The 16,355-nt window shown below is 44.2% G+C and overlaps 5 protein-coding genes across 7 annotated transcripts in view; all 5 read left to right on the plus strand.

The window, feature by feature from the left end:
• LOC105756517 (protocadherin gamma-B4-like) overlaps nucleotides 1-725 on the plus strand; it is a 2,483-nt gene extending 1,758 nt beyond the window's left edge. The window contains 1 exon segment of the mRNA XM_023735632.1: nucleotides 1-725. This exon segment is cut by the window's left edge and continues 131 nt beyond it. Within this exon segment, the coding sequence (XP_023591400.1) occupies nucleotides 1-699 (699 nt within the window). The 3' untranslated portion in view covers nucleotides 700-725.
• The window catches only part of LOC101354188 (protocadherin gamma-C4), a 168,077-nt gene that overhangs the window by 45,349 nt on the left and 106,373 nt on the right, over nucleotides 1-16,355 (plus strand). The window lies entirely within an intron of this gene.
• On the plus strand, nucleotides 2,588-5,171 carry LOC105756518 (protocadherin gamma-A8-like). The gene has a single exon (XM_023735631.1). It carries the CDS (start codon nucleotides 2,613-2,615, stop codon nucleotides 5,064-5,066), a length of 2,454 nt encoding a protein of 817 aa, XP_023591399.1. The 5' UTR covers nucleotides 2,588-2,612; the 3' UTR covers nucleotides 5,067-5,171.
• Nucleotides 5,272-10,255, plus strand: LOC101355974 (protocadherin gamma-B5-like). The gene is given in 2 exon segments (XM_012556887.2): nucleotides 5,272-9,985; nucleotides 9,988-10,255. Coding segments are annotated over 2 exon segments (2,466 nt in total). The 5' UTR covers nucleotides 5,272-7,567; the 3' UTR covers nucleotides 10,036-10,255.
• LOC105756519 (protocadherin gamma-A9) lies at nucleotides 10,402-14,827 on the plus strand. Its single transcript, XM_012556844.2, has one exon. The coding sequence runs from the start codon at nucleotides 12,345-12,347 to the stop codon at nucleotides 14,796-14,798; it is 2,454 nt and encodes an 817-aa protein (XP_012412298.1). The 5' UTR covers nucleotides 10,402-12,344; the 3' UTR covers nucleotides 14,799-14,827.

Below are 16,355 nucleotides of genomic sequence, written 5' to 3' on the forward strand. Positions count from 1 at the left end.
GTCACCAAGGTGGTGGCGGTGGACGCAGACTCGGGACACAACGCCTGGCTGTCCTACCACGTGCTGCAGGCCAGCGAGCCCGGGCTCTTCAGCCTCGGGATGCGCACGGGCGAGGTGCGCACGGCGCGTGCCTTGGGCGACAGGGACGCGGCCCGCCAGCGCCTTCTGGTCTCTGTATGCGATGGAGGAAAGCCACCTCTCTCGGCCACTGCCACGCTGCACCTGGTCTTTGCAGACAGCCTGCAGGAGGCGCTGCCAGACCTCAGCGACCGCTCCGCACCCTCTGATCCCCAGGCCGAGCTGCAGTTTTACCTGGTCTTGGCTTTGGCCTTGATCTCTGTGCTCTTTCTCCTTGCCGTGATTCTAGCCATTGCCCTGCGCCTGCGATGCTCCTCCAGCCCCACCACCTGGGACTGTTTTCAGCCTGGTCTTTGTTCCAAGTCTGGACCTGAGGTGCTCCCCAACTACAGCGACGGGACTTTGCCCTATTCGTACAATCTGTGTGTTGCACAGACAGGAAAGACCGAATTTAATTTCCTGAAATGTAATGAGCAACTGAATGCAGGACAAGACATACTCTGTGGTGATTCATCTGGAGCTTTATTTCCACTGTGTAATCCCAATGAGTCAACTTCTCAGCTGGTGAGTTTCCTTAAAGCACATCTTGCTATATTCACAGGATTAATAGGCCATATTTGAGCTAGTGTCTTAAGACGTTACAGCCAGTCATTCCGTTCTTCAAGGGAGGGGTGAATTAGGAGCAATTATGTGTCTTATAGGGGGTTTTACCTGATGAGATTTTCCCCAGAAATGTTTCTTCTTCTCCCTTAATATTTAATGAATACCTTTTAATTCTTGGACATACCATAAATACAACAGTAAGCAGTCATTTAAGTGTACCTTTAAAGAAAATTATCCTAAATTAGATACTTTTCTTCACTGATTTAACTGTTGTGGTTTCCATACTATTCTGGTGTTTTATTTCTTGTATTTTAGTTTCTTATATTTACTTCTTTTTGTTTCAAAAACTCCTAGAATAAGATATCTTACACTGGGTTTTTGTGTTCATGGACCCTTTGTAATTATATACAATGTGTTGTATAGCTGTGTATGTGTGATCATTTCACTTAGCAGAAGGTCCATTATGCTCATCAAAAGATCAAAAGCATTGTTCTATTTTCTTGCAACATAGGTTATTTCAGGATTAATCTGTACTGAAGCTCATTCAATAGGCTCCTCCATCAAAGGAAAGATAATACTTTTGCCTCTGTTGCCCTCCTCAGACAGAATCCTGATGTATAATTTTAAAACTGTCTGATTTGCAGTCCTAAAACTGTGACTAGAGGCCTTCTGGTCATTCTACTATCTCTAGGAGAGAAATAGAGTCTTAAATTCTTCAAAATTTTAGACAAGCCTGCCATTTTGATGTGCATACAAAGGTGACAGTACATTGTATTAACCTTGCTAGGTTTCCCTTAGCAACTGCTTCAGTTAGTAGCTTCTTTACAAACTGCAGAAGGAAAGAGACTTTTTGTAGTGATACTTATTATTTGTCTTCTTAGTGATAATTATATGCTCCTTATTTTTTTATGATTCTTTTGACCAAAGTACTAGTTAAGATAAAATTAACTTGAGAATATTTGCCTATCTCAAGGAGTTAATTAAGGCTGCTTAAAAATTTAATCATTTCTCATTGGTGGAAGAGATGGGATGGAGATTTGCTTTTCAATGTATATTTATTTGTGCCTTTCAGATATGTTCATTTTCAAATAGAAAAATATAAATATTTTAAATAAAATAACAGAACACTATAATCTCTGGTGAAACTTAAATTGTAAAAGCCCATATCCTGTTAAGAATGCACAGTATTAATTATTGAGTAACGAAAATGGCATTTTTCAAAATTAAAAAGCAATGACTCTCCACAAAGCATGCTATAATAATTAATTAACTTAAACCAAATGAAACAACTTCTGAGTCAACCATCTCCAACAGATCTATTTTAGTCTCAGTATGAATTCATTTCCAGTGACCATTGCAATCTTACTTATCTGAAAAATAGATATTGAAGACATTTATGATAAAACTCAGAACACATTGGAAATAAAGGTGTCATTATATATTTTAAAAGATCAACTGTCTTCCAGGAACGTGAGTAATATGATGCTAACCTTTAAATCTGGTCATTCACTAATACTTTATAAAACTTTCACCCCACTTCTTCTTATATTCCTTGGCAGTTACTTATGAAATATGGATTCAGGGAGAAATTAAGTAAATACAAAACAAAATATCTAATAAAAAACTAGTATTTTCTCAGTAACCTAGCTAAGAGTATTGTATAGCTAAATGAGTGTAGTAACAGATTAGGACTCTAAGCGTCGCTGTTCACCTACTTGGAGAGAAATGCAATCAAAGCATCCTCCAGATTTACTCAGGGCTCTCACCTCACGAAGACGCGCAGATCCCACAGACGAACTCTTGGATTACAGCGAAACTCAGTCCCAAAATTTGGGGCACTCAGACTTTCTGGTTCATAGCGGTGGCAAAAAGGTATACAAGCCACAGTATGCCTAGTGAAGATTCTGAGAGGATTCCTTAGCGAAATAAAAATGGCCGCTCCAAATAATTCGCGAGAACGCAGTGAGGTGGTCCTGCTGTGCTTTTTCCTGGGGACGCTGTGGGAGACTGGAACCGGACAGATCCGCTACTCAGTGCCGGAAGAGACAGACAAAGGCTATATTGTGGGCAACATCTCCAAGGACTTAGGGCTGAAGTCACAAGAGCTGGCGGAGCACGGAGTCCGCATCGTCTCCAGAGGTAAGACCCAGCTCTTTGCTCTGAACGCGAAAAGTGGCAGCTTGATAACGGCGGGCAGAGTAGACCGGGAGGAGCTCTGCGCTCAGAGCGTCCTGTGTCTTGTAAACATTAACATCCTGGTTGAGGATAGAGGAAAACTTTTTGGAATAGAAATAGAAGTAACTGATATCAACGACAATGCCCCGAAATTCCAGGCTGAAAATCTGGAAGTCAAAATTAACGAAATTGCTGCGCCTGGAACACGTTTTCCACTCCCAGAAGCGGTAGATCCAGACGTGGGGGTGAACTCCCTCCAGAGCTACCAGCTCAGCCCCAATCACCGCTTCTCCCTGAACATGCAAACTGGAGACGATGGAACTATAAACCCAGAGCTGGTGCTGGAGCGCGCTCTGGACCGCGAGGAAGAGGCTGCTCACCACCTGGTCCTCACGGCCTCCGATGGCGGCGACCCGCGTCGCTCCAGCACAGTGCGCATCCACGTGACAGTGCTGGATACAAACGACAATGCCCCAGTTTTTGCTCAACCGGTGTACCGAGTGAAAGTCCTAGAGAATGTGCCCCCTGGCACTCGGCTGCTAACTGTAACAGCTGCCGACCCGGATGAGGGAACCAATGGAAAAGTGACATATAAGTTCCGGAAAATTAATGAAAAACAATCTCCGTTATTCCAGCTTAATGAAAGTACTGGGGAAATAACAACAGCAAAAAGTCTAGACTATGAAGATCGTTCGTTTTATGAAATGGAAATACAAGCTGAAGATCTAGGGGCCCTTTTGGGGAGGACCAAAGTGCTCATTTCAGTGGAAGATGTAAATGACAATAGACCCGAAGTGATCATTACATCTTTGTTTAACCCAGTCTTGGAAAATTCTCTTCCTGGAGCAGTAATTGCTTTCTTGAACGTGCATGACCCGGACTCTGGAAAGAATGGTCAAGTTGTCTGTTACACACCTGATAACTTGCCTTTTAAGTTAGAAAAGGCAATAGATAATTATTATAGATTGGTGACCTGGAAATACTTGGATCGAGAAAAAGTCTCTTTGTACAATATCTCCGTGATGGCCTCAGACCTGGGAGCTCCACCTCTTTCTACTGAAATTCACATCGCCTTGCACGTGGCAGACACCAATGACAATCCCCCTGCTTTCCCTCACGCCTCCTACTCAGCCTATATCCCAGAGAACAATCCCAGAGGCGCCTCCATCTTCTCAGTAACTGCACACGACCCGGATAGCGAGGAGAACGCCCGGGTCACTTACTCCTTGACTGAAGACACCCTCCAGGGGGCGCCGCTCTCCTCCTACATCTCCATCAACTCCGACACTGGCGTCCTCTACGCACTCCAATCCTTCGACTATGAGCAGATACGAGACTTGCAGCTACAGGTGACTGCCAGCGACAGCGGGGACCCACCACTCAGCAGCAACGTGTCGCTGAGCCTGTTCGTGCTGGACCAAAACGACAATGCGCCCAAGATCCTGTACCCTGCTTTTCCCACCGATGGCTCTACTGGTGTAGAGCTGGCTCCCCGTTCGGCAGAGCCCGGCTACTTGGTGACCAAAGTAGTGGCGGTAGACCACGACGCGGGACAGAATGCCTGGCTGTCCTACCACCTGCTCAAGGCCAGCGATCCAGGGCTCTTCGCGGTGGGGGTGCACACGGGCGAGGTGCGCACGGCGCGGGCCCTGCAGGATAGAGACGCGCTCAAGCAGAGCCTTGTGGTGGCCGTCCAGGACCAGGGCCAGCCCCCTCTCTCGGCCACCGTCACGCTCACGGTGGCCGTAGCTGACAGCATCACCGACGTCCTGGCCAACCTAAGCACCTTCGAATCTTCCGCCAACGCTGACGGCTCTGGCCTTACTTTGTACCTGGTAGTGGCTGTGGCCGTGGTCTCCTGCGTCTTCCTTGCCTTTGTCATCGTGCTATTTGCGCTTAGGCTGCGGAGCTGCCACAGGTCGTGTCTGTTCCAGGCTGCGGGAGGCGGGTTGGCGGGTGTGCCCGCATCTCACTTTGTGGGCATCGATGGTGTACAGGCTTTCAAGCAGACCTGTTCCCACGAGGTCTCCCTCACCACAGACTCCGGGAAGAGCCACGTTATCTTTCCTCAGCCCAATTACGCGGACACGCTCATCATCCAAGAGAGCTGTGAGAAAAAGGATCCCATATCAACATTCATAGATTTTCATGAATGTAAGGATGAAGGCGCTAGTGTTCAGGTGAGTTCAGTTCTTTATTTTTATTTTTAGAGGAATTATATTTGGTACAACTTTATGTGTCTTCAAACAAGCAATGTGAAGATAAAACCAAAAAACCAAATCCACTGCTGTGGAGTCAATTCCGACTCATAGTGACCCTGTAGGACAGAGTGGAACTGCCGCATAGGGTTTGCAAGGCTGTAATCTTTATGGAAGCAGACTGCCACGTCTTTCTCTGGCAGAGCAGCTGGTGGATTCCAACTGCCGACCTTTTGATTAGCAGACCAGGGCTTAACCACTGCGCCACCAGGGATATAGAGTTGAAAAAAATTTTAAACACAACAAAAGTTTTGCGTTTTAGTGGTAGTATTTAAAATTGAACTCTGTCATCAGTTCTTTCACTTACTTTCAAAAGCCTTGGACAAGATATTTTCATTATGAATTCTCAACTTTTTAAAGACTTCCACTATTTTATTCTTATTATCACTCATTGACTTGAGAATTAGTTACCCACCCACATAGGGTAAGTTTGCTGTTGTACTGCTTTCTTTTGTATATACACGTAACCCATATATATTGTAAATTAGGACTCAGGAAGAATGAGGAAGACTTCTAAATACTTGTGTTAGCTTAGTGAAAGTAAAATGCACCTCAGAATTTTTAGGATTATGTTTAGGGCTTGGACCTATAACTGAGCTCTTAAAATTTTCTTCAGTTTAAAACTCTTTTCTGATCCCTTCAAAACTTTACTACTTCTTACTATATTTTGAAACATAAATCAATTTTAAAGGCTGGATCCTGGTGGGAGGTGAGACTTGTCCCTAAATGTTATGTCTTTTTGTCAATAACCACCCAGGTCTTGTATCAGTTCATACATGGAATCTAAAGCTGGGGAGGCCACTGGCCTCCCAAAAAATAAAACACAGTCAAGTCAGTTCTGAAATAAAATGTCATTTCAAACTCCTGAAAGTGAGTTTTGTAAAATACCGAAGAACAGGTTTCAATAGAGTTCCAGTGAGCTGCTCTGGTTGTGCAACCATGTGTAAGGTGTCTGTGGGCTCCTGAAGACAGAGTTGGGGAATGTTCATTTTAACAACAATAGTTTCATGTGCCCAAATTCTAAACAAGCTGATCAATCTGTTTAAAATGATGCAGTCTGGACTTCACATCTTCTGTATTCCTTTCTGTGGTGTTTGAATAAAGCTGTTTGATTTGATTGTAATCATGTGGAAGAGGAAGACATGGCAAATCTTATTCTTAATGAAAAGGCTATTTCTCAAGGATTGTTTGGTGTTCTGTCCTACTTTGCATATCGATGACTATACAGTGGGATGGGAGTTAACTTTATACTTTTTGTAGTGTTTGGATACACAGTCATTTGATGGGACAACTCTACTACTGACACTTTGCAAGTTTAGAAAGTGTGAAGTTGCCCTAATAAAAAAGAAAATCCATACCATGCCTCAAAATGTTCACTAATCATTTTAAAAAATGTTTTAACAAATGGAGTTAATAAGAATTAAACCAAATATCACTTTAGTCAGTAAATTTATGCAAATAAACATACCATGTGCTTGATTCTTCCACTTGCAAAGCCATTACCTCAGTGTATCATAGGTGCATAGATGAATGAATGAATTTATGCACTAAAAACGGCATGACACAATTCAAGCGATCGTAAGAAATGAAGCAGAGGCATTTGGTAGGGTAAATCATCTCATGGCTACCTCACAGGAGCAGTTTTCTTGATTGAATAATTTTTGAGCTGGTCAGAAGGGTAAAAAGAAAATAATTGATAAAGAGAGCATTGATATCAGGAAGAGGAGGTGGCTGGGAATTGGTGCAAAATTGTACACCTTTACAAAGTAATTTTCAACTCTAGCATATGTGATACAAAACAACATTATCTAAAAATGTTGGAGGAATAAAATTTGATGAAAGGATAAAAAATGTTTCAGCACGTCATAAATAATAAAGAGAAGTGAAATTAGGAGATTCTGAAGTTTCTGAGGGCAAGTGCTGTGTCTTATTCATTGCTATATATCCACTGCAAACCTTGGCATAAGGTAATAGTTTAAACATGGTAGTAGAATGGCAAAATAAATGGACCAATATTTGTAGGTTTGCATAAAGACCCAACATGATATTCCTAACAGTTTTAAAACTTGAGAAAAGGTATCTTAACAGGAGTGTTTATAATTTAAGCTTTTAATTATACGGACGTAAAAACATGTCTTTGTCAATTAGACGCACAATGATTGTAGCTGGTTAAACTGAAGCAGCAGAGGCTGCAGTTTCCTAGTGCGGACTCTGGGCGCCGCTGTTGGCCAAAGTGGAGAGCTTGGTGTTCGCTCTCTTCTTGCGCAGACGCAGCGCACTTTCCAAGGCAGCTCCATGTCACACTTGCGCGAGCATTTCACCATTTCCTCCTCTGGAAAGGAATCCCGGGCTCCCACTACTGGAACTAAAAGCCGATCGGAGCTCCAGACACCTGAGGTTATTTGTAACCCTGCGTCTCCAGGCTGGTGAGCAAACTGAGGGGAGCCAGAGGGATGGGGAGCGGCGCTGGGGAGTGGGGCTGGGCTGAGAGGCGGCGAGTGCTCTTTCCCTTCCTGCTGTCTTTGTTCTGCCCGGCGCTCTCTGAGCAGATCCGCTACAGGATTCCCGAGGAAATGTCCAAGGGCTCGGTGGTGGGGAACCTGGCCAAGGACCTAGGGCTCAGTGTCCACGAGTTACCGACTCGAAAACTGCGAGTCAGTTCGGAGAAGCCTTACTTTGCTGTGAGCTCAGAGAGTGGAGAGTTACTTGTGAGCAGCAGGCTAGACAGGGAGCAGATATGCGGGAAGAAGCCAGTGTGTGCTCTGGAATTTGAAGCTGTTGCTGAAAATCCGTTGAACTTTTATCACGTGAATGTGGAGATCGAGGATGTCAATGACCACACGCCAAAATTCACGCAAACTGCTTTTGAACTTCAAATAAGTGAGTCTGCACAGCCCGGCACGCGATTTATATTAGACGTAGCGGAGGATGCGGATATTGGCGCCAACTCTCTACAGAATTATAAACTCTCTCCTAGCCCTAGTTTCTCATTGATAACTAAGGAAAAACAAGATGGCAGTAAATACCCCGAACTGGTGTTGGAGAAACCTTTAGACCGGGAACAACAGAGTTATCATCGTTTAGTCCTGAATGCCGTGGACGGCGGGGATCCAACCCTAAGCGGCACCACTGAGCTCAGGATCCAGATTACTGATGCCAATGATAACCCCCCTGTATTCAACCAGAACGTATACAGAGTCACCCTTCGGGAAAACGTGCCCCCAGGCACCCCTGTGCTACAGGTGTCAGCCACCGACCAGGACGAGGGCGTCAACTCAGAAATCACTTATTCCTTCCACAGACCTGGTCAAGTCTTTGATCTGAATTCAAGTACCGGGGAAATTACAACTCTAAGAACACTGGATTTCGAAGAAACAAAAAAATATTCTATAGTGGTGGAAGGAAGGGATGGGGGAGGACTGGTTGCCCAATGTACAGTTGAAATTGACATTCAAGATGAAAATGACAATAGCCCAGAAGTTACAGTTCATGCTCTACTCGAAATGATTCCGGAAAACGCAGTGCCGGAAACACTGATTGCTTTGATCAAAATACATGACCAAGATTCCGGGGAAAATGGAGAGGTTAATTGTCGGTTAGAAGGTGTAGTCCCTTTTCAGATAATTTCTTCATCAAAAAATTCATACAAGTTGGTGACAGACGGAGACTTGGACCGAGAGCAAACACCAGAGTACAACGTCACCATCACAGCCACTGACAGAGGCAAGCCACCACTCTCCTCCAGGACAGGCATCACTCTGCACATCGCTGATGTCAACGACAACACGCCAGTTTTCCACCAGGCCTCCTACATGGTTCACGTGGCTGAGAACAACCCTCCTGGCGCCTCCATCGCGCAAGTCAGCGCTTCCGACCCGGATTTGGGACCCAATGGACATATATCTTACTCCATCTTGGCCAGCGACCTGGAACCTGGAGCGCTGTCATCCTACGTGTCTGTGAGCGCGCAGAGCGGGGTGGTGTTCGCGCAGCGCGCCTTCGACCACGAGCAGCTGCGCGCCTTCGAGCTGACGCTGCAGGCACGTGACCAGGGCTCGCCCCCGCTCAGCGCCAACGTCAGCCTGCGCGTGTTGGTGGACGACCGCAACGACAACGCGCCCAGGGTGCTGTACCCGGCACTGGGACCCGACGGCTCAGCGCTCTTCGACACGGTGCCGCGCGCAGCGCAGCCGGGCTACCTGGTCACCAAAGTGGTGGCGGTGGACGCAGACTCGGGACACAACGCCTGGCTGTCCTACCACGTGCTGCAGGCCAGCGAGCCCGGGCTTTTCAGCCTGGGGCTGCGCACCGGCGAGGTGCGCACGGCACGCACCTTGGGCGAAAGGGACGCGACCCGCCAGCGCCTGCTGGTCGCCGTGCGCGACGGAGGGCAACCGTCCCTCTCGGCCACTGCCACGCTGCACCTGGTCTTTGCAGATAGCCTGCAGGAGGCGCTGCCGGATCTCACCGACCGCCGCGAGCCCTCTGACCCCCAAACTGAGCTGCAGTTTTACCTGGTCTTGGCTTTGGCCTTGATCTCTATGCTCTTCCTCCTCGCGGTGATTCTGGCCATTGCCCTGCGCCTGAGACGCTCCTCCAGCCCCGCCCCCTGGAACTGCTTTCAGCCTGGATTCTGCTCCAAGTCTGGACCTGTAGTTCCCCCCAACTACAGTGAGGGGACTTTGCCTTATTCTTACAATCTGTGTGTTGCGCAGACAGGAAAGACAGAATTTAATTTCCTGAAATGTAATGAGCAATTGAATTCAGGACAAGAAATAGTTTGTGGTGATTCTTCAGGGACCTTATTTCCACTTTGTAGTTCAAGCGAGCCAACTTCTCATCCTGAGACTTTAACACCGGTGAGTTTCGTTTCAGTGTCTTCTCCTTTTTACCATCCACCCAATTTTCCATATTTACATGAAAATATATTCTATTACTATATCTAGTCAGTTGTCTTAGGAAAGTTATAGTCAGTCAAAAAGCTGGCATTTCTTTCTTCAAGGAGAGCGTGAATTGGGAGTAGCTATGGGTGGTGAAAATGGTTTGCTGTTGACTACTAACCTAAAGGTTGGCGGTTGGAACCCACCGAGCAGTGCCTCGAAAGAAAGACCTGGCAATCTCCTTCCATAAAGATTACAGTCAAGAAAACTCTAGTGAGCAGTCCTACTCTTTAACACATAGGGTCGCCGTAAGTCAGAATAAACTTGTTGGCAATGAATTCTTTTTTTTTTTTTTTTTGGTATGTTGCTTTTAAAATAGAGGTATCTTACCAAGCTCAGCTTATAAAGCAGTGAGGGTGTGCTCTTAGCTTCACAGCAAAAAGAATGGATAACTTTCTTCTCTTTTTTCCAAAGCTAATGAAATTTACTCATGGATTGTCTCCTTCATTATTCAACATATATTTAAAATTTTAATATATGTAAGTTAACGTTTAATTTAAAGTAGGTAATAATTTAATTCAACCTTTAGAGGAAAGAAACTGTGTTACTTCTAGGTATCTTCCCTCACTGATTTCACTGCCACAGTTTACATCTCTTTCTTGTGTTTATTCCTTATGTCTAGTTCTTTATCCCTACCTAGTTGGTCCATGATTCTTTGAATCCCCTAAAATTGTATAAAATATGCTGGGAAAGAGAGAAAAATCTCAGTGAACTCATCAGAAGGTCCGCATTATTGTATTTTCTCTTTCAACATTGGCTCTTGGATGCAAAATCCTTTTTTTCCTCTTTATAGTTACCAGAAGAAGAAACTTCATAAAAGAAAAAGGAAATGTTATTGCCTCTATTTCTTTTGCTCTGATTCCAAACATGTAATCATTGAAGAAAAAAGGGAAAAAAGAGACACTGGATTGTTGTTGTCATTTTGGAGCTCTAAACATAAAAGTGATAGAGGTTTCTGATTATCCTTGTATCTCTAGGAGGGAAAGGGAATCCTGCATTCTTCCATTTTTAAGGCAAAACCTACTAGTTTGGTGTGCATGCAAAGTTACCATTACATAGTATCAGTCTTTTGCTTGGTTTCCCTTAGCAACTGCTTCAGTTAATGGCTTCTTTACAAACTGTTGGAGATTTCTTATAATGGCCCTTATTTTTTACTTTTTAGAGATAAACACTTGTTCCTACATTTTGTTCTTTTCCCCCAGATTATTACAGAAGTTTAAATGACCCTAAGAATATATGCCTTAAATAAGAAGTTTAAGACTACTTTAAAATTGCATAAGGAGTGAGACGGAAACTGACTTTTCACTGTATACTCATTTGAATCTTCCAAATGCTGTAGCCAAAAGCTGTATTAAAACAGAAAAAAAATTAGTTTGTTTAAATAGCAGGAAAGTTTAACAATCACAAAAATGAGAATTTTAAAAACTTAATCCTGTAAAACTTTAGCAATAATAGGTGACAATATACATATATAACTATTACCTAATTTATTTCCATGAAGGAAATTTTTCCACTGGAATTTTACTATCAAAAATAAATTTAAACATATAAAAATAATTCAAAAGTAAATAATACATCCATACATACTTGTTCAATAAAGTTACTTAATATACTTAATATTATACTTAATATAAAATTTAGAAAAATAAGAATTTGTTCCAGAGAATTGCATATCTTAATTACTTAAATCTTAACTACTTAAATAGTTAAGATATATAGAAAAATTGAAGCACCACAAAAAAGAAATTAGAATTACATATACAGAGTGAGCTAGCAAAATTCTTTCAAGAATAAGGGTAAGTTAATGTGCTAGTAACCAAAAAAGAGTCTAGTGATTTAATAACACATTTGTAGAAATTTCACCCTACTTCAACTCCTACCAAGATATCTACAAATAGTAATTGATTTTGGAATATGAATGCAGTAACCAGTTAGAAAAATGTGAAATCATAATTCAAAGAGGAGTAGCGTTTTCATCAGCCATCTATAATCATTATTGCGTTTCTCAGTGGGTGTAGTAACGGCTTAGGACTCTGAGCGCCGCTGTTCACCAACTCTGCGAAAAACCTCAAACAGCGCTTTATCCGGATTTTCAGAGCTACAACTACACAAAGCGCCGCAGATCCCACAAACAGGCTCCCGGGCTCTAGCAAACTTCAGCCTCTTAACTTGGGGCACTCAGGCTTTTTTCCTGAAGAAAAATATCACTGTACTTGCAAGAGAGAAAAAGGAACCTAATGAGTCAGCGTGCACAGAGAGAATTCTGAGAAAATTCCGTAGCGAAGCAACAATGGCCGCTCCAAAGAGTTGCCAGCACCACAGAAGATTGGTCCTGCTGTGCATTTTCCTGGGGACGCTGTGGGAGTCCAGAGCCAGTCAGATCCGATACTCAATGCCTGAAGAGACAGAAAAAGGCTATATTGTGGGCAACGTATCCAAGGACCTGTCGTTGCAACTCCGGGAGCTGAAGGAGCGCGGAGTCCGCATCCTCTCCAGAGGTAAGACCCAGCTCTTTGCTCTGAACCCGAAAAGCGGCAGCTTGGTTACAGCTGGCAGGGTAGACCGGGAGGAGCTCTGCGCTCAGAGCGCACCATGTTTGGTTAATTTTAAAGTCCTGGTTGAAGACAGAGTGCAACTTTATGGAATTGAAATAGAAGTAACTGATATCAATGACAATGCCCCGAAATTCCAGGCTGAAAATCTGGAAGTCAAAATTAACGAAATTGCTGCGCCTGGAACACGTTTTCCACTCCCAGAGGCGGTTGATCCGGACTTGGGTGTGAACTCCCTCCAGAGCTACCAGCTCAGCCCCAATCACCGCTTCTCCCTGAACATGCAAACTGGAGACGATGGAACTATAAACCCAGAGCTGGTGCTGGAGCGCGCTCTGGACCGCGAGGAAGAGGCTGCTCACCACCTGGTCCTCACGGCCTCCGATGGCGGCGACCCGCGTCGCTCCAGCACAGTGCGCATCCACGTGTCAGTGCTGGATACAAACGACAATGCCCCAGTTTTTGCTCAACCGGTGTACCGAGTGAAAGTCCTAGAGAATGTGCCCCCTGGCACTCGGCTGCTAACTGTAAGAGCTGCCGACCCGGATGAGGGAACCAATGGAAAAGTGGCATATAAATTCTGGAAAATTAATGAAAAGCAATCTCCATTATTCCAACTTAATGAAAATACTGGGGAAATAGCAACAGCAAAACGTCTAGATTATGAAGAATGTGCTTTTTATGAAATGGAAATACAAGCTGAAGATGGTGGGGGATTAAAGGGTTGGACCAAAGTGCTTATTTCTGTGGAGGATGTAAATGACAATAGGCCAGAAGTGACCATTACATCTCTGTTTAGCCCAGTGAGGGAAGATGCTCCTCCGGGAACAGTAATGGTTCTTTTCAATGCTCATGACAGAGACTCCGGGAAGAATGGTCAGGTCGTCTGTTCTATGCAGGAGAATCTACCATTTAAATTAGAAAATTCAGTTGATGATTATTATCGATTGTTGACAGCCCAAATTCTTGACAGAGAAAAAGTCTCTGAGTATAACATCACAGTGAAAGCGACAGACAGAGGAACCCCGCCCCTGTCCACAGAAACTCGCATCACTTTACATGTTGCTGACATTAATGACAATCCACCTGCCTTCTCTCATCCCTCCTACTCAGTCTACCTCCCGGAAAACAATCCCAGAGGCACCTCCATCTTCTCCGTGACTGCTCTTGACCCAGACAGCGAGGAGAACGCCAGGGTTATTTACGCCCTGGCAGAGGACATCATCCAGGGGGCACCACTCTCCTCCTACGTCTCCATCAACTCTGACACAGGCGTCCTGTACGCACTCCAATCTTTCGACTATGAGCAGTTCCAAGACCTGCAGATGCGGGTCACAGCAAGTGACAGTGGGAACCCGCCACTCAGCAACAATGTATCGCTGAGCCTGTTCCTGCTGGATCAGAACGACAACGTACCGGAGATCCTGTACCCCACCCTCCCCACCGATGGCTCCACTGGTGTGGAGCTGGCGCCGCGCTCCGCAGAGCCTGGCTACCTGGTGACCAAGGTGGTGGCTGTGGACCGCGACTCAGGACAGAACGCCTGGTTGTCCTACCACCTGCTCAAGGCCAGTGAGCTAGGGCTCTTCGTAGTGGGTGTGCACACGGGCGAGGTGCGCACAGCGCGGGCCCTGCAGGATAGAGACGCGCTCAAGCAGAGCCTGGTGGTGGCCGTCCAGGACCACGGCCAGCCCCCTCTGTCGGCCACCGTCACACTCACCATGGCCGTGGCCGACAGCATCCCTGATGTCCTGGCTGACCTGAGCAGTCTCGAGGTCCTCGCGGACCCAGAGGCTTCTGGGCTAACACTCTACCTTGTAGTGGCTGTGGCTGTGGTCTCCTGCATCTTCCTTGCCTTTGTCATCGTGCTGCTGGTGCTTAGGCTGAGGCGCTGGCACATGTCGCACCTACTGCAGACTTCTGGCAGCATGTTGTCAAGCCTGCCTGTCTCGCATTTTGTGGGCGTGGACGGGGTGCAGGCCTTCCTGCAGACATATTCCCAGGAGGTCTCCCTCACCAAGGACTCACGGAAGAGTCACCTGATCTTCCCCCAGCCCAGCTACGCTGACACGCTAATCAGCCAGGAGAGCTGTGAGAAAAGCAATCCTTTGTGTGTTTCAGATGAGTCCAAGTTTCCTATAGAAGACTCCCCTTTGGTTCCAGTAAGTTCTGTTTCATCCTTTTTCTTCTAACAAGTTGCTTTCTCTTTGGGTTTCTACACTTCAGGTAGGGTAATGTGATTTTAATGAAGTTTTCATGGGGCCTAATTTTTGTTCCAACCTCTAAAGGATGCATTTATTGATTATATCACTGATACTGTTTTCACTATCTCATAATAATTAACCTAATCTCAATGAAAGCTATTCCTCTTGGGGCTGCTCTCATTATCTTGCATTGATTCTGACTTTCAGGTTGCAGTGATTTGCTACTGGGTCGGGTTGCAGTGATTGGTTACAGTGGCTCACTACTAATTCCTAGGACTGAATTTCCATTCCTGAAGTTTATTGATTAATATTTCCAATGGCGAGGTTGTAAAATTCTTATCCCTAAAACCATCTCTACAGCTGATGCTATTTTTGTAAGCAAATCTGTTTAGTAAGGGTAAATTAATAACAAAACAAATGCATTCTTCTTAGAGAAACAGTTATCAAAACCCAAATTCACTGCTCATGCCCTCCTGTTTCTATGACTGGTCACCACCCCTTTGAAGTGTAGAGGCTGTTTGCATGTAAAGACCTTTCTTGAATCTGAGGAAGATTCAAACTTTAGTTATATCATCCATTTCCAAGCCATAGTGAAGCATGCTTTTAATACTTTAATGGTGAAAATTATAACATCCTTATTCCCATACTCTCCAAGGGTTTTAAGCTCCTAATGCTGTATTATGATGTAGATTTTATGTTCCTGGATAATCCTAGGAATCTGACAAATTCCTAACGTCAGATTATGAAGGATAGTTTGCACTCTTTCTTCCTATGGTTTATGCTTACGCAAGAGGGGTTTCTGAGATGGTGGATGGACGAAACAAGGGAAATAAAAATTTTGCTTCAAGTATCTGTTATTTCTGGCTCAATTCTTAAACGTTTGAGGCTGGAAATAAATCTGAATATAGGAGATTATTTAGGAAAAGAGTCTCAGGAACTGCTATGGAGGTTTTAAGGATATTTTACTGGTTTTAGGGATAAGAAAAAGAATAATTTACTATTAATTTTATTTAAGCATAAATTGTCAAGTGTCAATTAACAAATGACACTCCCAGAAAATGATTTGAAAATAACCTTCGAAGTTGACACAAAATTCTATTCTAAACATGCAATCATAGATTTATTGATGACTGCTGACATTTCCATGGAAATAGAATTATTTTGCCTTTGTAATTATTTTTGGAGCTCATATTGTTTTACTTATGAGCAAATAAAGAATAACACGTCTGGAAATCCATTAAGAGATATAGACTAATACAGAGGTAATTATTTCAGACACTGTTCCTTTGCTAGTGGGAAAGAAGTAAAGCATCCTTCAGGGTCGTATTTTTAACCATCCAACAGGAAAATTGTCATTTTAAAATTTCTGTCCTGGGGATTAACCTTTAGTGCTTAGTATTTATAAATATTAAAATGTATTTTAATTTGGAAAAATGTAGTAGCATAGATATTGATGAAAGCGTGTCTGTCATGGTGGGCAGTCACTCACTATTCTCTACTGCAAAAATGTCACTTGCCTTTAAAAACAGAACACACAGCTCACTC

Source organism: Trichechus manatus, unplaced genomic scaffold, assembly GCF_000243295.1.
Source record: "Trichechus manatus latirostris isolate Lorelei unplaced genomic scaffold, TriManLat1.0 scaffold00080, whole genome shotgun sequence".
In the NCBI taxonomy this organism is placed as follows: Eukaryota; Metazoa; Chordata; class Mammalia; order Sirenia; family Trichechidae; genus Trichechus; species Trichechus manatus.

Bases quoted from the DNA above. Each gene is read 5' to 3' on its own strand.
- LOC105756518 (XM_023735631.1), top strand. From the start codon at position 2,613: ATGGCCGCTCCAAATAATTCGCGAGAACGCAGTGAGGTGGTCCTGCTG.
- LOC105756519 (XM_012556844.2), top strand. From the start codon at position 12,345: ATGGCCGCTCCAAAGAGTTGCCAGCACCACAGAAGATTGGTCCTGCTG.